At 52.9% G+C, this 16,297-nt stretch overlaps 1 protein-coding gene across 1 annotated transcript in view; it reads right to left on the bottom strand.

The window, feature by feature from the left end:
* The window catches only part of LOC116945300 (kelch-like protein 29), a 93,300-nt gene extending 79,182 nt beyond the window's left edge, over positions 1-14,118 (bottom strand). The window contains exons 1-2 of the mRNA XM_076068959.1: positions 13,958-14,118; positions 5,178-5,543 (exon numbers count right to left, since the gene is read on the bottom strand). Of these exons, the coding sequence (XP_075925074.1) occupies positions 5,178-5,480 (303 nt within the window). The 5' untranslated portion in view covers positions 5,481-5,543; positions 13,958-14,118. The remainder of the gene's footprint in view (positions 1-5,177; positions 5,544-13,957) is intronic.
* Positions 14,119-16,297: the final 2,179 nt, after the last annotated feature.

Raw genomic sequence — 16,297 nt, 5'->3', positions numbered from 1 at the left:
TGCGGGCACTTAAGACCGTTGGGATTAGGCCAACACACACGCAACCAGTCACGCTCGCTTCCTGTGTAATGCGCACATCATCGATATCTGTTTAATCGCGTGCGGCCTGGCCACGAGCGGGATGGCTGCACTGCACATGGCTATGCTGCATGAGGCTACGCTGCACGAGGCTACTCAACCACGTGGCTACACTGCACGAGGCATTCACAACCACGTGGCTACGCTGCACAAGGCTATGCACGTGGCTACACTGCACGAGGCATTCACAACCACGTGGCTACGCTGCACAAGGCTATGCACGTGGCTACGCTGCACAAGGCTACGCCACCACATGGCTACGCTGCACGAGGTTATGCAACCACGTGGCTACTCTGCACAGGCCTACGCGACCACGTGGCTACGCTGGCACGAGGCTACGCGACCACGTGGCTACGCTGCACGTGGCTACGCGACCACGTGGCTACGCTGCACGTGGCTACGCGACCACGTGGCTACGCTGCACATGGCTACGCGACCACGTGGCTACGCTGCACGTGGCTACGCGACCACGTGGCTACGCTGCACGTGGCTACGCGACCACGTAGCTACGCGACCACGTGGCTACGCTGCACATGGCTGCGCAACCACGTGGCTACGCTGCACGTGGCTACGCGACCACGTGGCTACGCTGCACGTGGCCACGCGACCACGTGGCTACGCTGCACGTGGCTACGCTGCACGTGGCTACGCGACCACGTGGCTACGCGACCACGTGGCTACGCGACCACGTGGCTACGCTGGCACGAGGCTACGTGCGCGATGCACCAAGCAAAGGGTCTGTGCCATCGCATTCTTCCACGAGACTCCCGAACCCGCTAGGACCGCGAGGTGGCCAGGAGGAGGCAGAAGAGCAACTGGGGTCGATGATCTCATCTGTGTTGACATGGGAAGAGAGGAAGCGGCCACGCATTCCGATGCGAGAGTCTGAGTGAGGGGTTGTTCATGGGTAAATGAACGCGCTGTTTGTTATTGTTGCTGGTGCGGGCGATAGTTTGGGTGTTTTGTGCACACGTAAGTGCCTGTTTTGGGTTAGACTCAGGGGAACTGCCTTTCACAACCCCCCCCCCCCCGCTTCTGCCCGCCGAATTAAATATTGAATATGAATGGCTCGAACTTTGTACAGTTTTTTTTATTGACAACACATGCTCACAAGCGGAGTCTGCCTTCGTTTAACAAACATTAAAAAAAACGTCAACGTCGTCCTAGCCAGCAATCGCTTTCGTAAAAGAAAAAATACACACATTAGTAAGCTGATCTTTCCGGCAATTACCCTTTCTAAATGCCGCTAGTGATGAAGCAAATTTTTTGCTGTTGCATTAATTCCACGTAGCTCGCATCCGGATCAAAGGCGCGCTCGTGTCAATGTCCCCGTTCGCATCATCGGCCAAGGCCAATCCGCTGCTGGATGAACGAAGGCCTCCTTCTCAAACCGTCTCCACTCCGCCGCGATGGTCGCGCGAGGTGGCGGGCCCCCGTCTGGCTCCGGCGCCACGAGCGGCCGATTTAATCCCCATGGTGGGCGCGCTATCGGGGCACGGGTGCAGCGGTACCGTGCTGTAGAGCCACGTGTCTCGCACAGTGGTACCGTGCTGTAGGGCCACGTGGTGGTGTTACCACGCTGCTCCCTTTTCGTTGAGGAGGCATCGGGGCCGTCTGCGGTGGCGGCGATGGTTAAAGCCCAGTTCAGTGCTGAGTGTGCGAGTGTTTTAAACGTTGTCAGTCAAATCCACCGCCTCCCTTCTCCCCCATGTCAATGACATATATATATATAATAAATAAATAAAACTAACACTTCTGTGAACCCAGGGGACAGCTGCTTGGGGACGGATGGCAATTCGTGACAGGAGTTCACCACCCCCCTTCCCCGCCCACCTTTAACCCCTTGTTTTTGTTATCCTTCCCCTATCCTTCCGTCCCCCATGTTATTTGTCATCCTCTCGCTCACGGTCCCCACCCGGGAGTCCAACTTCTGCCCCCTGCTCCAAGCCCCATCCGCACCGAGCACTTGGCTTTGTCCACAGAAATTATTACGTCCCCCCCCACCCCACCACCTCCCCACGTCACGGTTAGTGCTTTGCACCGGGCTAGTGTTGAGTTTGAACAATAAAAAACGATTGAAACTAAAAATGAAAAATGAGGCCTGCAAAACCGATGTATTCCAATTGCGCTGTGGGAATCGTGCGACGATGCAACGGAACGAATTCCCACACCTATCTGTGCCAGGGCTTTGACGGGTAACCAACCCCAGGCCACCTTCCTACGTGTGCCTGGGTTTTTCCTCCGGGCTCTGCCGTGTTCATCCTCACGCGATGCCAAACACGCCATCGATGAAATCTATCAAACAATCCCGACGAAAAAAGAAACGCTCGGTCGCAAAGAGTCTCGGGGTTTAGTTTACGCCCTCCGGAATAAACGAAGCTCAGCACCGCCGCCGCCACCACCGTCGTCGTCATCGTCAGCATTATTAGATCGATCATAAATATCTGCTGATAGGAGGATGCGTGGTGGAGGCTCGGGGAAGGGATGGATGTTTTTTAGGGGGTGACTAGGGGAGGGCTGGATGGGGGGGGGGTGCAATATGAGAGCGTGCGCACAGGGACACAGAGACAAAGTTGCTCGGTGCATCACGCTTGCTGCGGCGAACAATTGCTCACAAGCGGCATCAGGAAACATGAAATTGGCAGCGTTTTGTGAGCACGTGGTCCGGGGCAAATAAGGGCACGGACTCTGCTCAACTGAAGTAGCAGAACAAACCCACCGCTGCGCGGCTACTGTTACTGCTGCTACTGTTACTGCTGCTACTGTTACTGCTGCTACTGTTACTGCTGCTACTGTTACTGCTGCTGCTGCTGCTACCGCCTCTGCTGGATGCCGAATGTAAAATTAAGTTAAAAAAAATATACATAGAAGTTGCACGAAAAGAAATAGCACGAACCAAACAGAAAGTTATCACAGTGTCAAATTAAGTCCATGAGGTCAACTACACGTCACGGAACACAGTCACAACTTCACAGCCAGGTCAGGAAACCTTCACAGGAGGAGGGGCGGTGGCGGCGGTGGTGGTGGTGGAGTGCCAAATAGTTACGACTCAATTTAGACCAATCGGTCCATTGTCCCAAAAGTGATGACCTCTTTTTCAGTGCATGCCTGCAAGAATAAAAAAAAGGCCTTGAGTTCGGATTTCAATAATAAAATAATTATCAAAATGCGATGGGAGTCGATTTGTCGGACGTGGAGTGGGAGTCTGGCGTCGGGGCAGCGCGTCAGAAGGCTCGCTCCACCAGTGGTGGAGCGTGGCGGGGGGCTCACGATTGGAAGGGTGCGAGTTCAAATCCTGGTTAGGGTTTCCACTCAGCCCATTATCCCACCCCCACCCCCTGGGGTCGATAAAATGAGCACCACTTCCTTGGGAATTCAACAGCGGTTGTCCTCCGGGTGGTTTTTTTGTTTTGTTAAAGCGACCGGTTTGCCTTGACAATAACTTTGCACTCCTGTCGCGTGTTTTTTTTTGTAACTTTTTGACCCCTTCCGGGACGTCTGTGCGAAAACGAACTTCCTAGCTTCTCGGATTCCTCCGAGAGATTCTGACCCCGAATTGCGTCCCGACCGTTAGGAGCGTGGAATTTCCACCGCTTGCTCCGGGGGGGGGAGGGGGGGGGGTTGTAAAGAGGAAGGAGAGAATTGCCTCGATCCACATGGGGGAGGGGTGAGGAGCATGGTTTAGTTTGTGACTTTATAGAAAGTGCTCCTCCTCCGACAATATGGCGTGTGGATGGGGTTTTTGTGCAGTGGGTTGGTTCATATTAAGACTGCCATTAGTGGGGGTGGGCGGGCGGCTGTCCCCTTAGGCTAAATAAAACAACTGTACTTCGAGGAATGTTCTTACTTTATGTGCTTAACCTGAATACAAGTTTTATGGTGATTCTATTATACTTTACCGGAGTTCAGCCGGTTAAAATTAACCCCTTTGCTGCACTGTACTCTTATTTTTGTGGGGGTTTAAATGCAGATTCCATATTCTCCCACAAATCCAATCGCTGTTTCCCCTCGCAGTCAAACTGGAATGTAAAACTTCATCAATCGCATCGCGGGCAGAGATCAAACGCGTTAACTAACCAGGGTTATGTTGCTCTGCAGGCCAACCACTTTCATCGACCATATTTTCTTCAAAAATAAAATGAATAATCATAAAAGGTGTCCTTCACATATCCGTCTCTCCACGTATTTCTTACACAGCCCATGAGCTGCATGACCTTCGTCGAGTGCATCGTTTCAGCAGCATTGATTCAACAAAATGCAAACCTTTGGACCGGTTTCAACACACACTATCTCATCAGCAGTAGGTTCAGGCTCGCTTGAACTAATGCTGATGAACTGACAATGTTACTGGCAAGCACCCTCCCTTTACGCTAAGCGGTACTAGTCCTACGCAAAATTATTTACAAGGTTTGAGTGATTTCTGAACTCACTCTGCATTCATTGGCCAGACAGAACCCACTCACTCACTCACTCCATGCCATCGTTGTACCAAGTTTCCACTGTTGCTCATCATAAGCGATGAAGATGACAATGATGACCCTGACGACGATGATCCCAATAGCGATGATAGCGATGATGACAGGGACGACGATAAAGATGACGACAATTTCACTTTTTTTTATAAGGCGCAGCAGACCCAACAAAGGGCTTCATTGTGCCGTACAGTTAAATGTACACGCAAAAAAGCATCTCCAGATTACCCAACATATCCTCGGGAAAACGATCGTTTTGGTTTATTTCTAAATGGGGGCATCTCAAGCAGAGAGCGTTCCAAATTTGCGCGTCGAATGGAGCAAAAAAATCCCGAGCTCAGAATTTTGTTCTTCCGAAATTGTGGCTCACCAAGGATCGCGGTCGCGCGCGAGGACCTCAAACCCCTTCGAAGGATCGGTCAAACATTGAGGCTACTACTGACAGAGCGCTTTGTGAGTTAAGCATGGCGATTTGAATCGTGTAGCACGGAGCTCAGCTGGAAGCCAGTTGTGAGTCCAGTAATGAGGAGGGACGACACACTGACGTCGAGACTGACGGTGTTGACGATGACGACGATGGTGATGATGATGACGCTGCTGCTAGCGTGATGCGGAGTCAGAGCGTACGTGCGTCGGCGGTTTGAGGGGCCCCATCCCAGCGGGGATGAGCGGGGGAATGCTGGGCGCACTGGTTGGCAGCGGAAGCAACCCAGGTCTCCCCGTGCCGTGGTGGTGGTGGTTGTTGTTGTGCTGCTGCTGCTGCTGCTGCTGATGTTGAAGCTGGAAGTGGTGGTGGTAGTGGTGGTCGCCGCCACCGCCGCCGCTGCTGCTACTGCTGCAGCTGCTGCTGTCGCTCATGGCGTCGACGGAGCCCCGTTCCTTGCGGCCGCGGTAGTCGCAACGGTCGTACCGCACGTGCGGGCGAGACATCGCGGCCAGGGGCCTCAACCGCCCGGAGCCGCGGCCGGCGTCGCCGCCAGCGCTGCGGCCACTCTGCGGATGGAAAGAAGGTGACAACGAGGACCACAGCTTCTTGCGAGGAGCTGGGATTTCAACAGGATTCGCGACTTGGATGGCAGCCTGCCTGAGGATATAACAACAAAAAAGTCAACACGTTCGTCAACAATGCCATCGTAATTTTTTTTAAAAGATATCAAATCAGGCAACGTTTCGGGCAATGGCCCTTCTTCGTAGCACATGAAGCAGGTTTTGTAGACGTGGGGGTTGCAAGTTGGTCATACGATAACACCAATCCCCACTAGGCCTGAAGAAGCCTGAAGTAGATCAGGTGAAAGTAATGGCAGACCTGTGCTGCCACCGCTACCGTTGCACAATCTGCTGCTGCATTCTGCCGTTGTGTGCTTCAGGCGGAATGTTTCTCACCCGTGCCAACATATAAAATAAATCATAATAAATCGAACTAATGAGCGTTTACATACGAGAAGAAACGGTAGCTCCCATAAGAAAAAACCCATGCGTGCGAGGGGGGCAACACTCTATCCCTTACAGATGGAGCAGGTGGAGTCCACATTCGTTGTTAAGAAAAGCATGGTGGCTTGGGCAGGGCACGTCACTAGAGGAGATGATGGCCGATAGACAAGACCGGCGATGGAATGGCAGCCAAAGGTCAGAATACGTTCAAGAGGACACATCCACCGTCCAAACGGAGCGATAAGATCAGTTATCGTGTGCAAGAGTGCGGTGGATTGTGGTGTCGCGGGACCGTGAGGGAAGGCAGTGGCATAGGGAGGCCTTCATCCAGGAGTGCTGGATTACAGGTCACGTGCCTAGTCACCACCACGCGGCTAAGCCAGCGCTGCCAATCATCTTGTTTTTATTATTATAAGACACTTATTGAACTTGCCATGTGGTCTCTTTATATTAATTGGAACCTTTGACGCTTACTATCTTAGAATTTTCATTTAACTTTGTTCATGCGAGCCACCCACTTTTTAAATTTAGCACATCAAATTTTATTAATTCCGGGATCAAAATAATTAATGTTCTACTATTGAGTGCAAATAAGAGTGTGTGCAGTGAAAAAATATTTTTGACCAAACTTTTTTAAATGCGAGAGTCATCCAAAATTAAACCGGTTTCTCTGGATTAAGCATAGTGAGTCAATTGTAATCATGTACTATAAATAAGAATGTAAATGAAATGCCTTTCCACGAACATTAACCCAACGTAAATTGCGTCTACAATATTTCTACATGGCCAACGATTCACGGGAGACCGTCAAATTATCTCCTGAATTCCCAAGCTTGTCATCGGTGAAACTTTCACAAACATAGTAGGAAATGTAATCAGCCAAACCACGTAATTATGCGTGAACACGCCAGACAAGGCGCCTGATGATAGATATATCTCGCTGCATCGCGGGACCGTCAGAGACGACCACAACTTGGGCATTGAGGCCTTCATTCAGCAGTGCATAGCTGCTGCTGATTACTGCGATGAATGTTCGGACACAGACGAGGAACAAACTCTTGCGGAACAGCCACGCTAAAAAAAAGTCAAATCCGATTGATAATTCCTAGAGCCCTTGAACACACAGAGTCAGCAAGCTGTTTCCTACCCGAGCTCTTTACGAGCTTAGCGGCGCTCATTGTCTGGAACGACCACCGATGCAAAGTCCACGACTTAGTCACTGAACCTGGCCACTCTTTAACGCGATCACCGGCGATCGCAGGCGCCCATCCCCCCGCATGCACCCAGCAAGGCCCTCGCCTTGCCAGGACCTCGCCGAGGTTGAGCTGCTCACAAAAACGCAAACGGTCGGGCCCGCGCCAAAGCTGCCACCCTCACAACGTCCTCCAGCGTTTGACCTCAACGTTCGCACGTTTTGTCGGGCAGGAAAAGGCACGGCTCCCACGTCGTACCAAGCACCGCAACGTCACGTGGCCACCACCCTGAAAAGCACAACGCTCTCAGCCTTGCCTAAGCCACCGGTTCAAAAGAGCGGAGCGCGTTGGCCGTGCCGCTGCTGAAGCCAGAGGGAGTTGAGGATGTGGCCCTGACCCCGTCAAGCAGCGGTGAAACAAAGATACAACTGCAGACTGATTTCATTCTCAATTGGACTCGTCAGGAACGGTGCAGGGCGGTCACGGACGTCCACTGCTGCCCCTCCTGCTTCCACCCGGCACGCATTTGTCCCGTTGTGGGAAGTTCTCGTCATTCACACGGAGTGTTGGATTCAAACAAGACGTTGGGCTGGGAGGCGGATGCTGCCAGCCCATGGAATGGCCCAGCGAATTGGGGGTTTAGGAGCCATTTTGATGAACGCTTTCCTCCTCTGCGTATGACTGGGCGCGTGCGCGTGTGTGATTTGTCTTCGCGCACACTCGTTACCACAGCGCGAATCTGTGGCCTGTAGCATTTCACCTCATTATTGAAAAGCTCCTCTTCGAGCTCCCTTAAAGAGGCCGCGCAGCGATTCCCCGATCGCTGTGCTGTGCCTTCAGGTGCGGCGGCGGTGAGCGTCACCGCTGCCACGCGATGACGCTCACCGAGGACGCTTTGTGGACGCAGTGAGTGTCATCGTCGTCACAGTGAGTGTCGTCATCACAGTGAGTGTCGTCATCGTCACAGTGAGTGTCGTCGAAGTCACAGTGAGTGTCGTCGACGTCACAGTGAGTGTCGTCATCACAGTGAGTGTCGTCGTCGTCACAGTGAGTGTCGTCGTCGTCACAGTGAGTGTCGTCGCAGTGAGTGTCGTCGTCGTCACAGTGAGTGTCGTCGTCACAGTGAGTGTCGTCGTCGTCACAGTGAGTGTCGTCATCGTCACAGTGAGTGTCATCGTCGTCACAGTGAGTGTTGTCATCGTCACAGTGAGTGTTGTCGTCGTCACAGTGAGTGTCGTCGTCACAGTGAGTGTCGTCGACGTCACAGTGAGTGTCGTCATCGTCACAGTGAGTGTCGTCATCATCGCAGTGAGTGTCGTCATCGTCACAGTGAGTGTCGTCATCGTCGCAGTGAGTGTCGTCATCGTCACAATGAGTGTCGTCGTCGTCACAGTGAGTGTCGTCATCGTCACAGTGAGTGTCGTCATCGTCACAGTGAGTGTCTTCATCGTCACAGTGAGTGTCGTCATCGTCACAGTTGGTGTCGTCATCGTCACAGTGAGTGTCGTCATCGTCACAGTGAGTGTCGTCGTCGTCACAGTGAGTGTCATCGTCACAGTGAGTGTCGTCACAGTGAGTGTCGTCATCGTTACAGTGAGTGTCGTCGTCGTCACAGTGAGTGTCGTCATCGTCACAGTGAGTGTCGTCGTCGTCACAGTGAGTGTCATCATCGTCACAGTGAGTGTCGTCGTCGTCACAGTGAGTGTCGTCATCGTCACAGTGAGTGTCGTCATCGTCACAGTGAGTGTCGTCATCGTCACAGTGAGTGTCGTCGTCACAGTGAGTGTCATCATCACAGTGAGTGTCGTCGTCGTCACCATGAGTGTCGTCGTCACAGTGAGTGTCGTCATCGTCACAGTGAGTGTCGTCATCGTCACAGTGAGTGTCGTCATCGTCACAGTGAGTGTCGTCGTCGTCTCAGTGCGTGTCGTCATCGTCACAGTGAGTGTCGTCGTCACAGTGAATGTCGTCATCGTCACAGTGAGTGTCGTCATCGTCACAGTGAGTGTCGTCATCGTCACAGTGAGTGTCCTCGTCTCAGTGAGTGTCATCGTCACAGTGAGTGTCGTCATCGTCACAGTGAGTGTCGTCGTCACAGTGAGTGTCGTCGTCACAGTGAGTGTCGTCGTCACCATGAGTGTCGTCGTCACAGTGAGCGTCGTCATCGTCACAGTGAGTGTCGTCATCGTCACAGTGAGTGTCGTCGTCACAGTGAGTGTCATCGTCACAGTGAGTGTCGTCGTCGTCACCATGAGTGTCGTCGTCACAGTGAGTGTCGTCATCGTCACAGTGAGTGTCGTCATCGTCACAGTGAGTGTCGTCGTCGTCACAGTGAGTGTCGTCGTCGTCTCAGTGCGTGTCGTCGTCACAGTGAGTGTCGTCGTCACAGTGAATGTCGTCATCGTCACAGTGAGTGTCGTCATCGTCACAGTGAGTGTCGTCATCGTCACAGTGAGTGTCATCGTCACAGTGAGTGTCGTCATCGTCACAGTGAGTGTCGTCATCGTCACAGTGAGTGTCGTCGTCACAGTGAGTGTCGTCGTCGTCACAGTGAGTGTCGTCGTCGTCACAGTGCGTGTCGTCATCGTCACAGTGAGTGTCATCATCGTCACAGTGAGTGTCGTCATCGTCACAGTGAGTGTCGTCATCGTCACAGTGAGTGTCATCGTCACAGTGAGTGTCGTCATCGTCACAGTGCGTGTCGTCATCGTCACAGTGAGTGTCGTCGTCACAGTGAGTGTCGTCGTCGTCACAGTGAGTGTCGTCATCGTCACAGTGAGTGTCGTCATCGTCACAGTGAGTGTCGTCATCGTCACAGTGAGTGTCGTCGTCACAGTGAGTGTCATCATCACAGTGAGTGTCGTCGTCGTCACCATGAGTGTCGTCGTCACAGTGAGTGTCGTCATCGTCACAGTGAGTGTCGTCATCGTCACAGTGAGTGTCGTCATCGTCACAGTGAGTGTCGTCGTCACAGTGAGTGTCGTCATCGTCACAGTGAGTGTCGTCATCGTCACAGTGAGTGTCGTCATCGTCACAGTGAGTGTCGTCATCGTCACAGTGAGTGTCCTCGTCTCAGTGAGTGTCATCGTCACAGTGAGTGTCGTCATCGTCACAGTGAGTGTCGTCGTCACAGTGAGTGTCGTCGTCACAGTGAGTGTCGTCGTCACCATGAGTGTCGTCGTCACAGTGAGCGTCGTCATCGTCACAGTGAGTGTCGTCATCGTCACAGTGAGTGTCGTCGTCACAGTGAGTGTCATCGTCACAGTGAGTGTCGTCGTCGTCACCATGAGTGTCGTCGTCACAGTGAGTGTCGTCATCGTCACAGTGAGTGTCGTCATCGTCACAGTGAGTGTCGTCGTCGTCACAGTGAGTGTCGTCGTCGTCTCAGTGCGTGTCGTCGTCACAGTGAGTGTCGTCGTCACAGTGAATGTCGTCATCGTCACAGTGAGTGTCGTCATCGTCACAGTGAGTGTCGTCATCGTCACAGTGAGTGTCATCGTCACAGTGAGTGTCGTCATCGTCACAGTGAGTGTCGTCATCGTCACAGTGAGTGTCGTCGTCACAGTGAGTGTCGTCGTCGTCACAGTGAGTGTCGTCGTCGTCACAGTGCGTGTCGTCATCGTCACAGTGAGTGTCATCATCGTCACAGTGAGTGTCGTCATCGTCACAGTGAGTGTCATCGTCACAGTGAGTGTCGTCATCGTCACAGTGCGTGTCGTCATCGTCACAGTGAGTGTCGTCGTCACAGTGAGTGTCGTCGTCGTCACAGTGAGTGTCGTCATCGTCACAGTGAGTGTCGTCATCGTCACAGTGAGTGTCGTCATCGTCACAGTGAGTGTCGTCATCGTCACAGTGAGTGTCGTCGTCACAGTGAGTGTCGTCGTCACAGTGAGTGTCGTCGTCGTCACAGTGAGTGTCGTCGTCGTCACAGTGCGTGTCGTCATCGTCACAGTGAGTGTCGTCATCGTCACAGTGAGTGTCGTCATCGTCACAGTGAGTGTCGTCATCGTCACAGTGAGTGTCGTCATCGTCACAGTGAGTGTCGTCATCGTCACAGTGCGTGTCGTCATCGTCACAGTGAGTGTCGTCGTCACAGTGAGTGTCGTCGTCGTCACAGTGAGTGTCGTCATCGTCACAGTGAGTGTCGTCATCGTCACAGTGAGTGTCGTCATCGTTGCATTGTCTCCGTCGTCCTCGTGTGAGGTGGGGGTTGTGCTCGGCAGAGCAGGTGACGTAGTTGTCGTGGCTTGTGCACCGGCGATTCGGCCTCGGTGACTCGCGGCTCACACAAACAGTGGCAAATTAACTCAACTTCGTTTACATTCACCGGGTAAAGCCCCACTGAGCTCGACAGCTCTCTTTCAGTAAGTGACCTGCCACACGAGCGAACGGTTAAGCTCAACAAAGCGGCTTATCACGTGCGCGAGGTGGAGGGGGTTGACCTCATAGCCCGCCGAATAATCTCATGGATCGTGTGCGAATCCACTCTGTGCATCCCCTAGGTCGGCTCAGCCTAAAATTATTATCCTAAGCAAAAGCGATCAACAGCAGAGTGAGTAGACCAACCCCCACGCCCAGAAACCAGACGGTGATTGATGCTGGTGACCAAACATGCCCCACCGCACGATGACATTAATAGGCGCTCGCTGACAGCGCTTGCACCTCTATACTTGGAAACCTGGTCCGATTTAATATTGAAGTGCGTGCGTGTGCGTGTGTGCATGCAGAGACGTAAATATATTTAGGGGGGTGGATGGGGGGGGGGTTGTTTTTTGAGGTTGTCAGCAAAACAACGTAATTCCTGATTTCTTTTAACGTGAGCTTCTTGTTTGTTGAACGTTGCAGTATCGGCAACTGCATGTTGGGGACGATATATACGCAGCTTGCCTCCTGTAGTGACGGTGGTAACGTGGGTAGAACATGGCCCTATGAACCAGGAGGCCCTAGGTTCGATTCCTAACCAGCGCCAAAATCAGTGGCGAGCGGTATCCGGTGGTGGTCCTGACCCTCTCCTCTAGCGCCACCTTCAATCAACCCGCAACTAACGAGTGTGGTGAAGTATGGTCAAACACCCCCCCCCCCCCCCCATGACCGATACAGCGTGAAGAGGCTTACATAATCCAGCAGTCGACTGACAAAAAAAACCGCTGCTGCTTTGCTGTCAACAATGACCAACTCAACACACACTCGCAAACACACCGTGGTCTTTAAAGGGCGGGGATAATATAAGTAATAGGCAACGTTTCGGGCTATGGACCTTTTTCATAGCGCGTGTGCATCAGGCAGCACGTGACGCCTTTCACTTTTGTTTTTACTTAATACAGCATATACAACGTGACGAATGTAAATTAAAATGTTCTATCATGGCTCGACAGCTGAATTTGGCACAGATGTTGTCGAGTTTGTGCCTATGACTGAGTAAAACATGTTTTATCATCATCATTATTATTCAAATGTTGATCCCCAAAAAAGCAGTGGAGAGGCGGCTGATTGTAGTGGCTGCTTAAACAGAGTCATGCTCAGCCTGGCGGTCCGCACTGCCTACACAACTACTGCCCCCCCCCCCCCGATCACTTCGTGAGTAAACCGAGTAATTCGCCCCCCCCCCCCCCGTGGAGTGTAACGCTCGAGCCGATACAAAGTGAGCAAGGCTCGCAAACCGTTCAGTGCTGAAACTTTGAAAGTTGCTGCAGCGTCCGTGAGGACACAACATCCCAATTATTGTAGGATCGATAACATTCTCGCTGCGAGCTATGTCAATACATAGGCAGTATCTGCAAGTATAATTACTCTCTACTCAATGTTTAGATTGATCTGTTCCGAAAACAGGAACAGCACACACTATCCTGTCTCGCTAAATCACTCTCCCTCGCTGGAACTCGCCTCTCTCACTCACTCACTAACTCACCCTCTCTCAACGCTCTCACTCCAACACTCACCGCTCCCACTCACTGCTCTCTCTCACCTTACTCTTAACACACTCATCTCGCTCACAAACACACTCACCTCTCTCACTTAAACATGCTTACATCTCTCACACACACACTCACCTCTCTCACTCAAACACACTCACCTCTCTCACTCAAACACGCTTACATCTCTCACACACTCTCTCACTCACCTATCTCACTCATTCTCACAACACACTCAACGACACACACACACACTCTCACTCACCTATCTCACTCATTCTCACAACACACTCAACGACACACACACTCTCTCACTCACCTATCTCACTCATTCTCACAACATACTCAACGACACACACACACTCTCACTCACCTATCTCACTCATTCTCACAACACACTCAACGACACACACACACTCTCTCACTCACCTATCTCACTCATTCTCACAACACAACGACACACACACACACACACTCTCACTTACCTATCTCACTCATTCTCACAACACACTCAACGACACACACACACTCTCACCCACCTATCTCACTCATTCTCACAACACACTCAACGACACACACACACTCTCTCACTCACCTATCTCACTCATTCTCACAACACACTCAACGACACACACACACTCTCTCACTCACCTATCTCACTCATTCTCACAACACACTCAACGACACACACACTCTCTCACTCACCTATCTCACTCATTCTCACAACATACTCAACGACACACACACAATCTCACTTACCTATCTCACTCATTCTCACAACACACTCAACGACACACACACACACTCTCTCACTCACCTATCTCACTCATTCTCACAACACACTCAACGACACACACACACTCTCACCCACCTCGCCGAGAGAGAGAGAGACAGCACGAGGGAGCGACACCGAGAGCGCGCACGGCGATTCTTGAGCCAAGCCCCGGCGATGTTGAGGCGGGGAACGAAGCGCGTGCAGTGACGACAATCCTCCCTCCCACCCCGCAGAGCCCTCACCGCCACCACACACACACACTCGCTCTCTCTCTCTCTGTCCCTCCCTCTCCCCATCACACACACACACTCTCTTCTTCCCTGTCCCTCCTCCTCTCTCCTCCCTCCCTCTCCTTCCACTCCCTCTCTCCATCACACACACACTCTCTCTCTGTCCCTCCCTCTCCCCATCACACACACACACTCTTCTTCCCTGTCCCTCCTCCTCCTCCCTCCCTCTCCTTCCACTCCCTCTCCCCATCACACACACACTCTCTCTCTGTCCCTCCCTCTCCCCATCACACACACACTCTCTCTCTGTCCCTCCCTCTCCCCATCACACACACACTCTCTTCTTCCCTGTCCCTCCTTCTTCTCCCTCCCTCTCCTTCCACTCCCTCTCCCCATCACACACACACACTCTCTCTTCTTCTCCGACCCTCCCCTCCCTCTCTCTCCCCCTCCATCTCCCCCCTTCCTCTCCCCATCACGCACACGCGTGCACAGAGGAGTAGGGGCTGGGAGGTCACGAGTGCGCTCCGTTTGTAGCAGCAGCACGGACAGCACCAAACTCCCTTGGCGGGGAGAGATTTTCGCGAAACCTCGGCCGCGTCCCCGGTGACGCGGCGTGCCGCGACTTGCCGGTCCAGTGGTGGTGGTGGTGTGGGTACCATTTGGAGACTTGGCACGCATTCGCCAACAACACTGAATACTGCCACCTCGTCGCCCCCCCCCCCCCCCCCCACTTCTTCCACCGCGGCACCCCCCCCCCCCATCCCCAGTGCCGGATGAAGCTAGTCCGGGCCTGTAGCATCTGATATAAAGGGACCCTAAATTTAAATAAACACGCATAAATATTAAAACACAAATTATGAACTTGCATAGTAAAGTAATTGTAATTTTTCATTAGCTATACAGCCAGATAACACGACAAACCGCTAACCTTAAACACCCGGTCATTCATAAAAGTTGAAGGCGGTATAGTACTACAGTAATAGAGCAAGTGCAGAATCACTGTGCCGGAATTGGTAGCTTGAAAGTGCGGGGCCCGTAGCATGTGTAGCTACTTGTGCTACGAGGATAATCCGCCACTGGCTCAAGCCCACCTTCGCCCCCAAGGGAAAAGTGGAGGCAATTGCCCTTCCTCGCAGCCAGCGGGTGAAGAAGGGAGCCATCGCCCGAAGCGTCGTCGATTTGTAAATCCCAGTGGCAATTTACTTCGCGTGGCGCTGTGAACGGCAGAAGGGGGCAGCTTGCCCAGTGGCGCAGTAACTACATTTAGTAGCTCGGGGGCTGCAGCGAATCGGTCGGGTGGGGCCCACAATATTATTGAAAACGTACTTCATGATGGCTGTCAAGGGGGGCCCAACTTGTAGCTTTGACCACCACGGGGGGCCACAAGGCACCCCCTTGCCTACGCCACGCTCGTTGACGCGGCTGGCCCATGGGGGACGTTGGGTCAGCAGATGGATTTAGGGTCTTCGCGATCAGCGGGGGAAGGAAGCAAGAGGGCCGTTGGCAGCCCGGGAGGTGCTTGGCTGCCCCCCTTGTAAGCTGTGTGGCTCATTTTCCATTTCCGGCTGAATTGAATTGGGGGGGGGGGGGCAGTTGTGTTGACCTGTAGGGTGGCGGTTCGCGGGTTGTTGCTGCTGCTGCTGCGGAACAAACCCCGCAGGTTCGCTCTGCTGGCTCCCGCTCTCCGTGTAGCCCTGTACGGCCCCGGTTTGGGGAGGGCAAGGCGTGTTTTGTGGGCGCCCATTAAAGCCAGAGCTGTCCAGAAGTGTGAGACGGTGAGATTCAACACCGCGTTGGGCCGCATCTGCCACACCCAGCGTTGTGATTTGTGTTGTTATTTGCACCGCACAGGGGGTTACATTACAGTACCCGTTTAAGGCTGAGTCGACCTAGAGGAGTCCCAGAACCGCAGGTGATATCCAGGGGCGGAGCCAGGGGGGGGTGACAGGGGTGACATTCTGAGTATAAGTGTACGACACTCGTTCTGGCGGACTCCGTGCAACTGCATTGTCAGAGTGTGTCCGCCAACCGATGGCGTCTGGTTCAACAGCCTGACTCTCTTAATCATTCTTGAAAGTAACATTTGTTGAATGTCACCCCGGCCTGAAAATCCTAGCTCCGCCCCTGGTGATGTCACTCGCCGCTGACGTTAGCCATGGCCGGGAATCAAACTCACGTTGCGGAGTCCGCGGCGAAGTTGCAC

Source organism: Petromyzon marinus, chromosome 23, assembly GCF_048934315.1.
Source record: "Petromyzon marinus isolate PM22_M1 ecotype Great Lakes invasive population chromosome 23, UKy_Petmar_22M1.pri1.0, whole genome shotgun sequence".
Lineage (NCBI taxonomy): Eukaryota > Metazoa > Chordata > Hyperoartia > Petromyzontiformes > Petromyzontidae > Petromyzon > Petromyzon marinus.
This window is presented reverse-complemented; position numbering and strand designations above follow the sequence as displayed.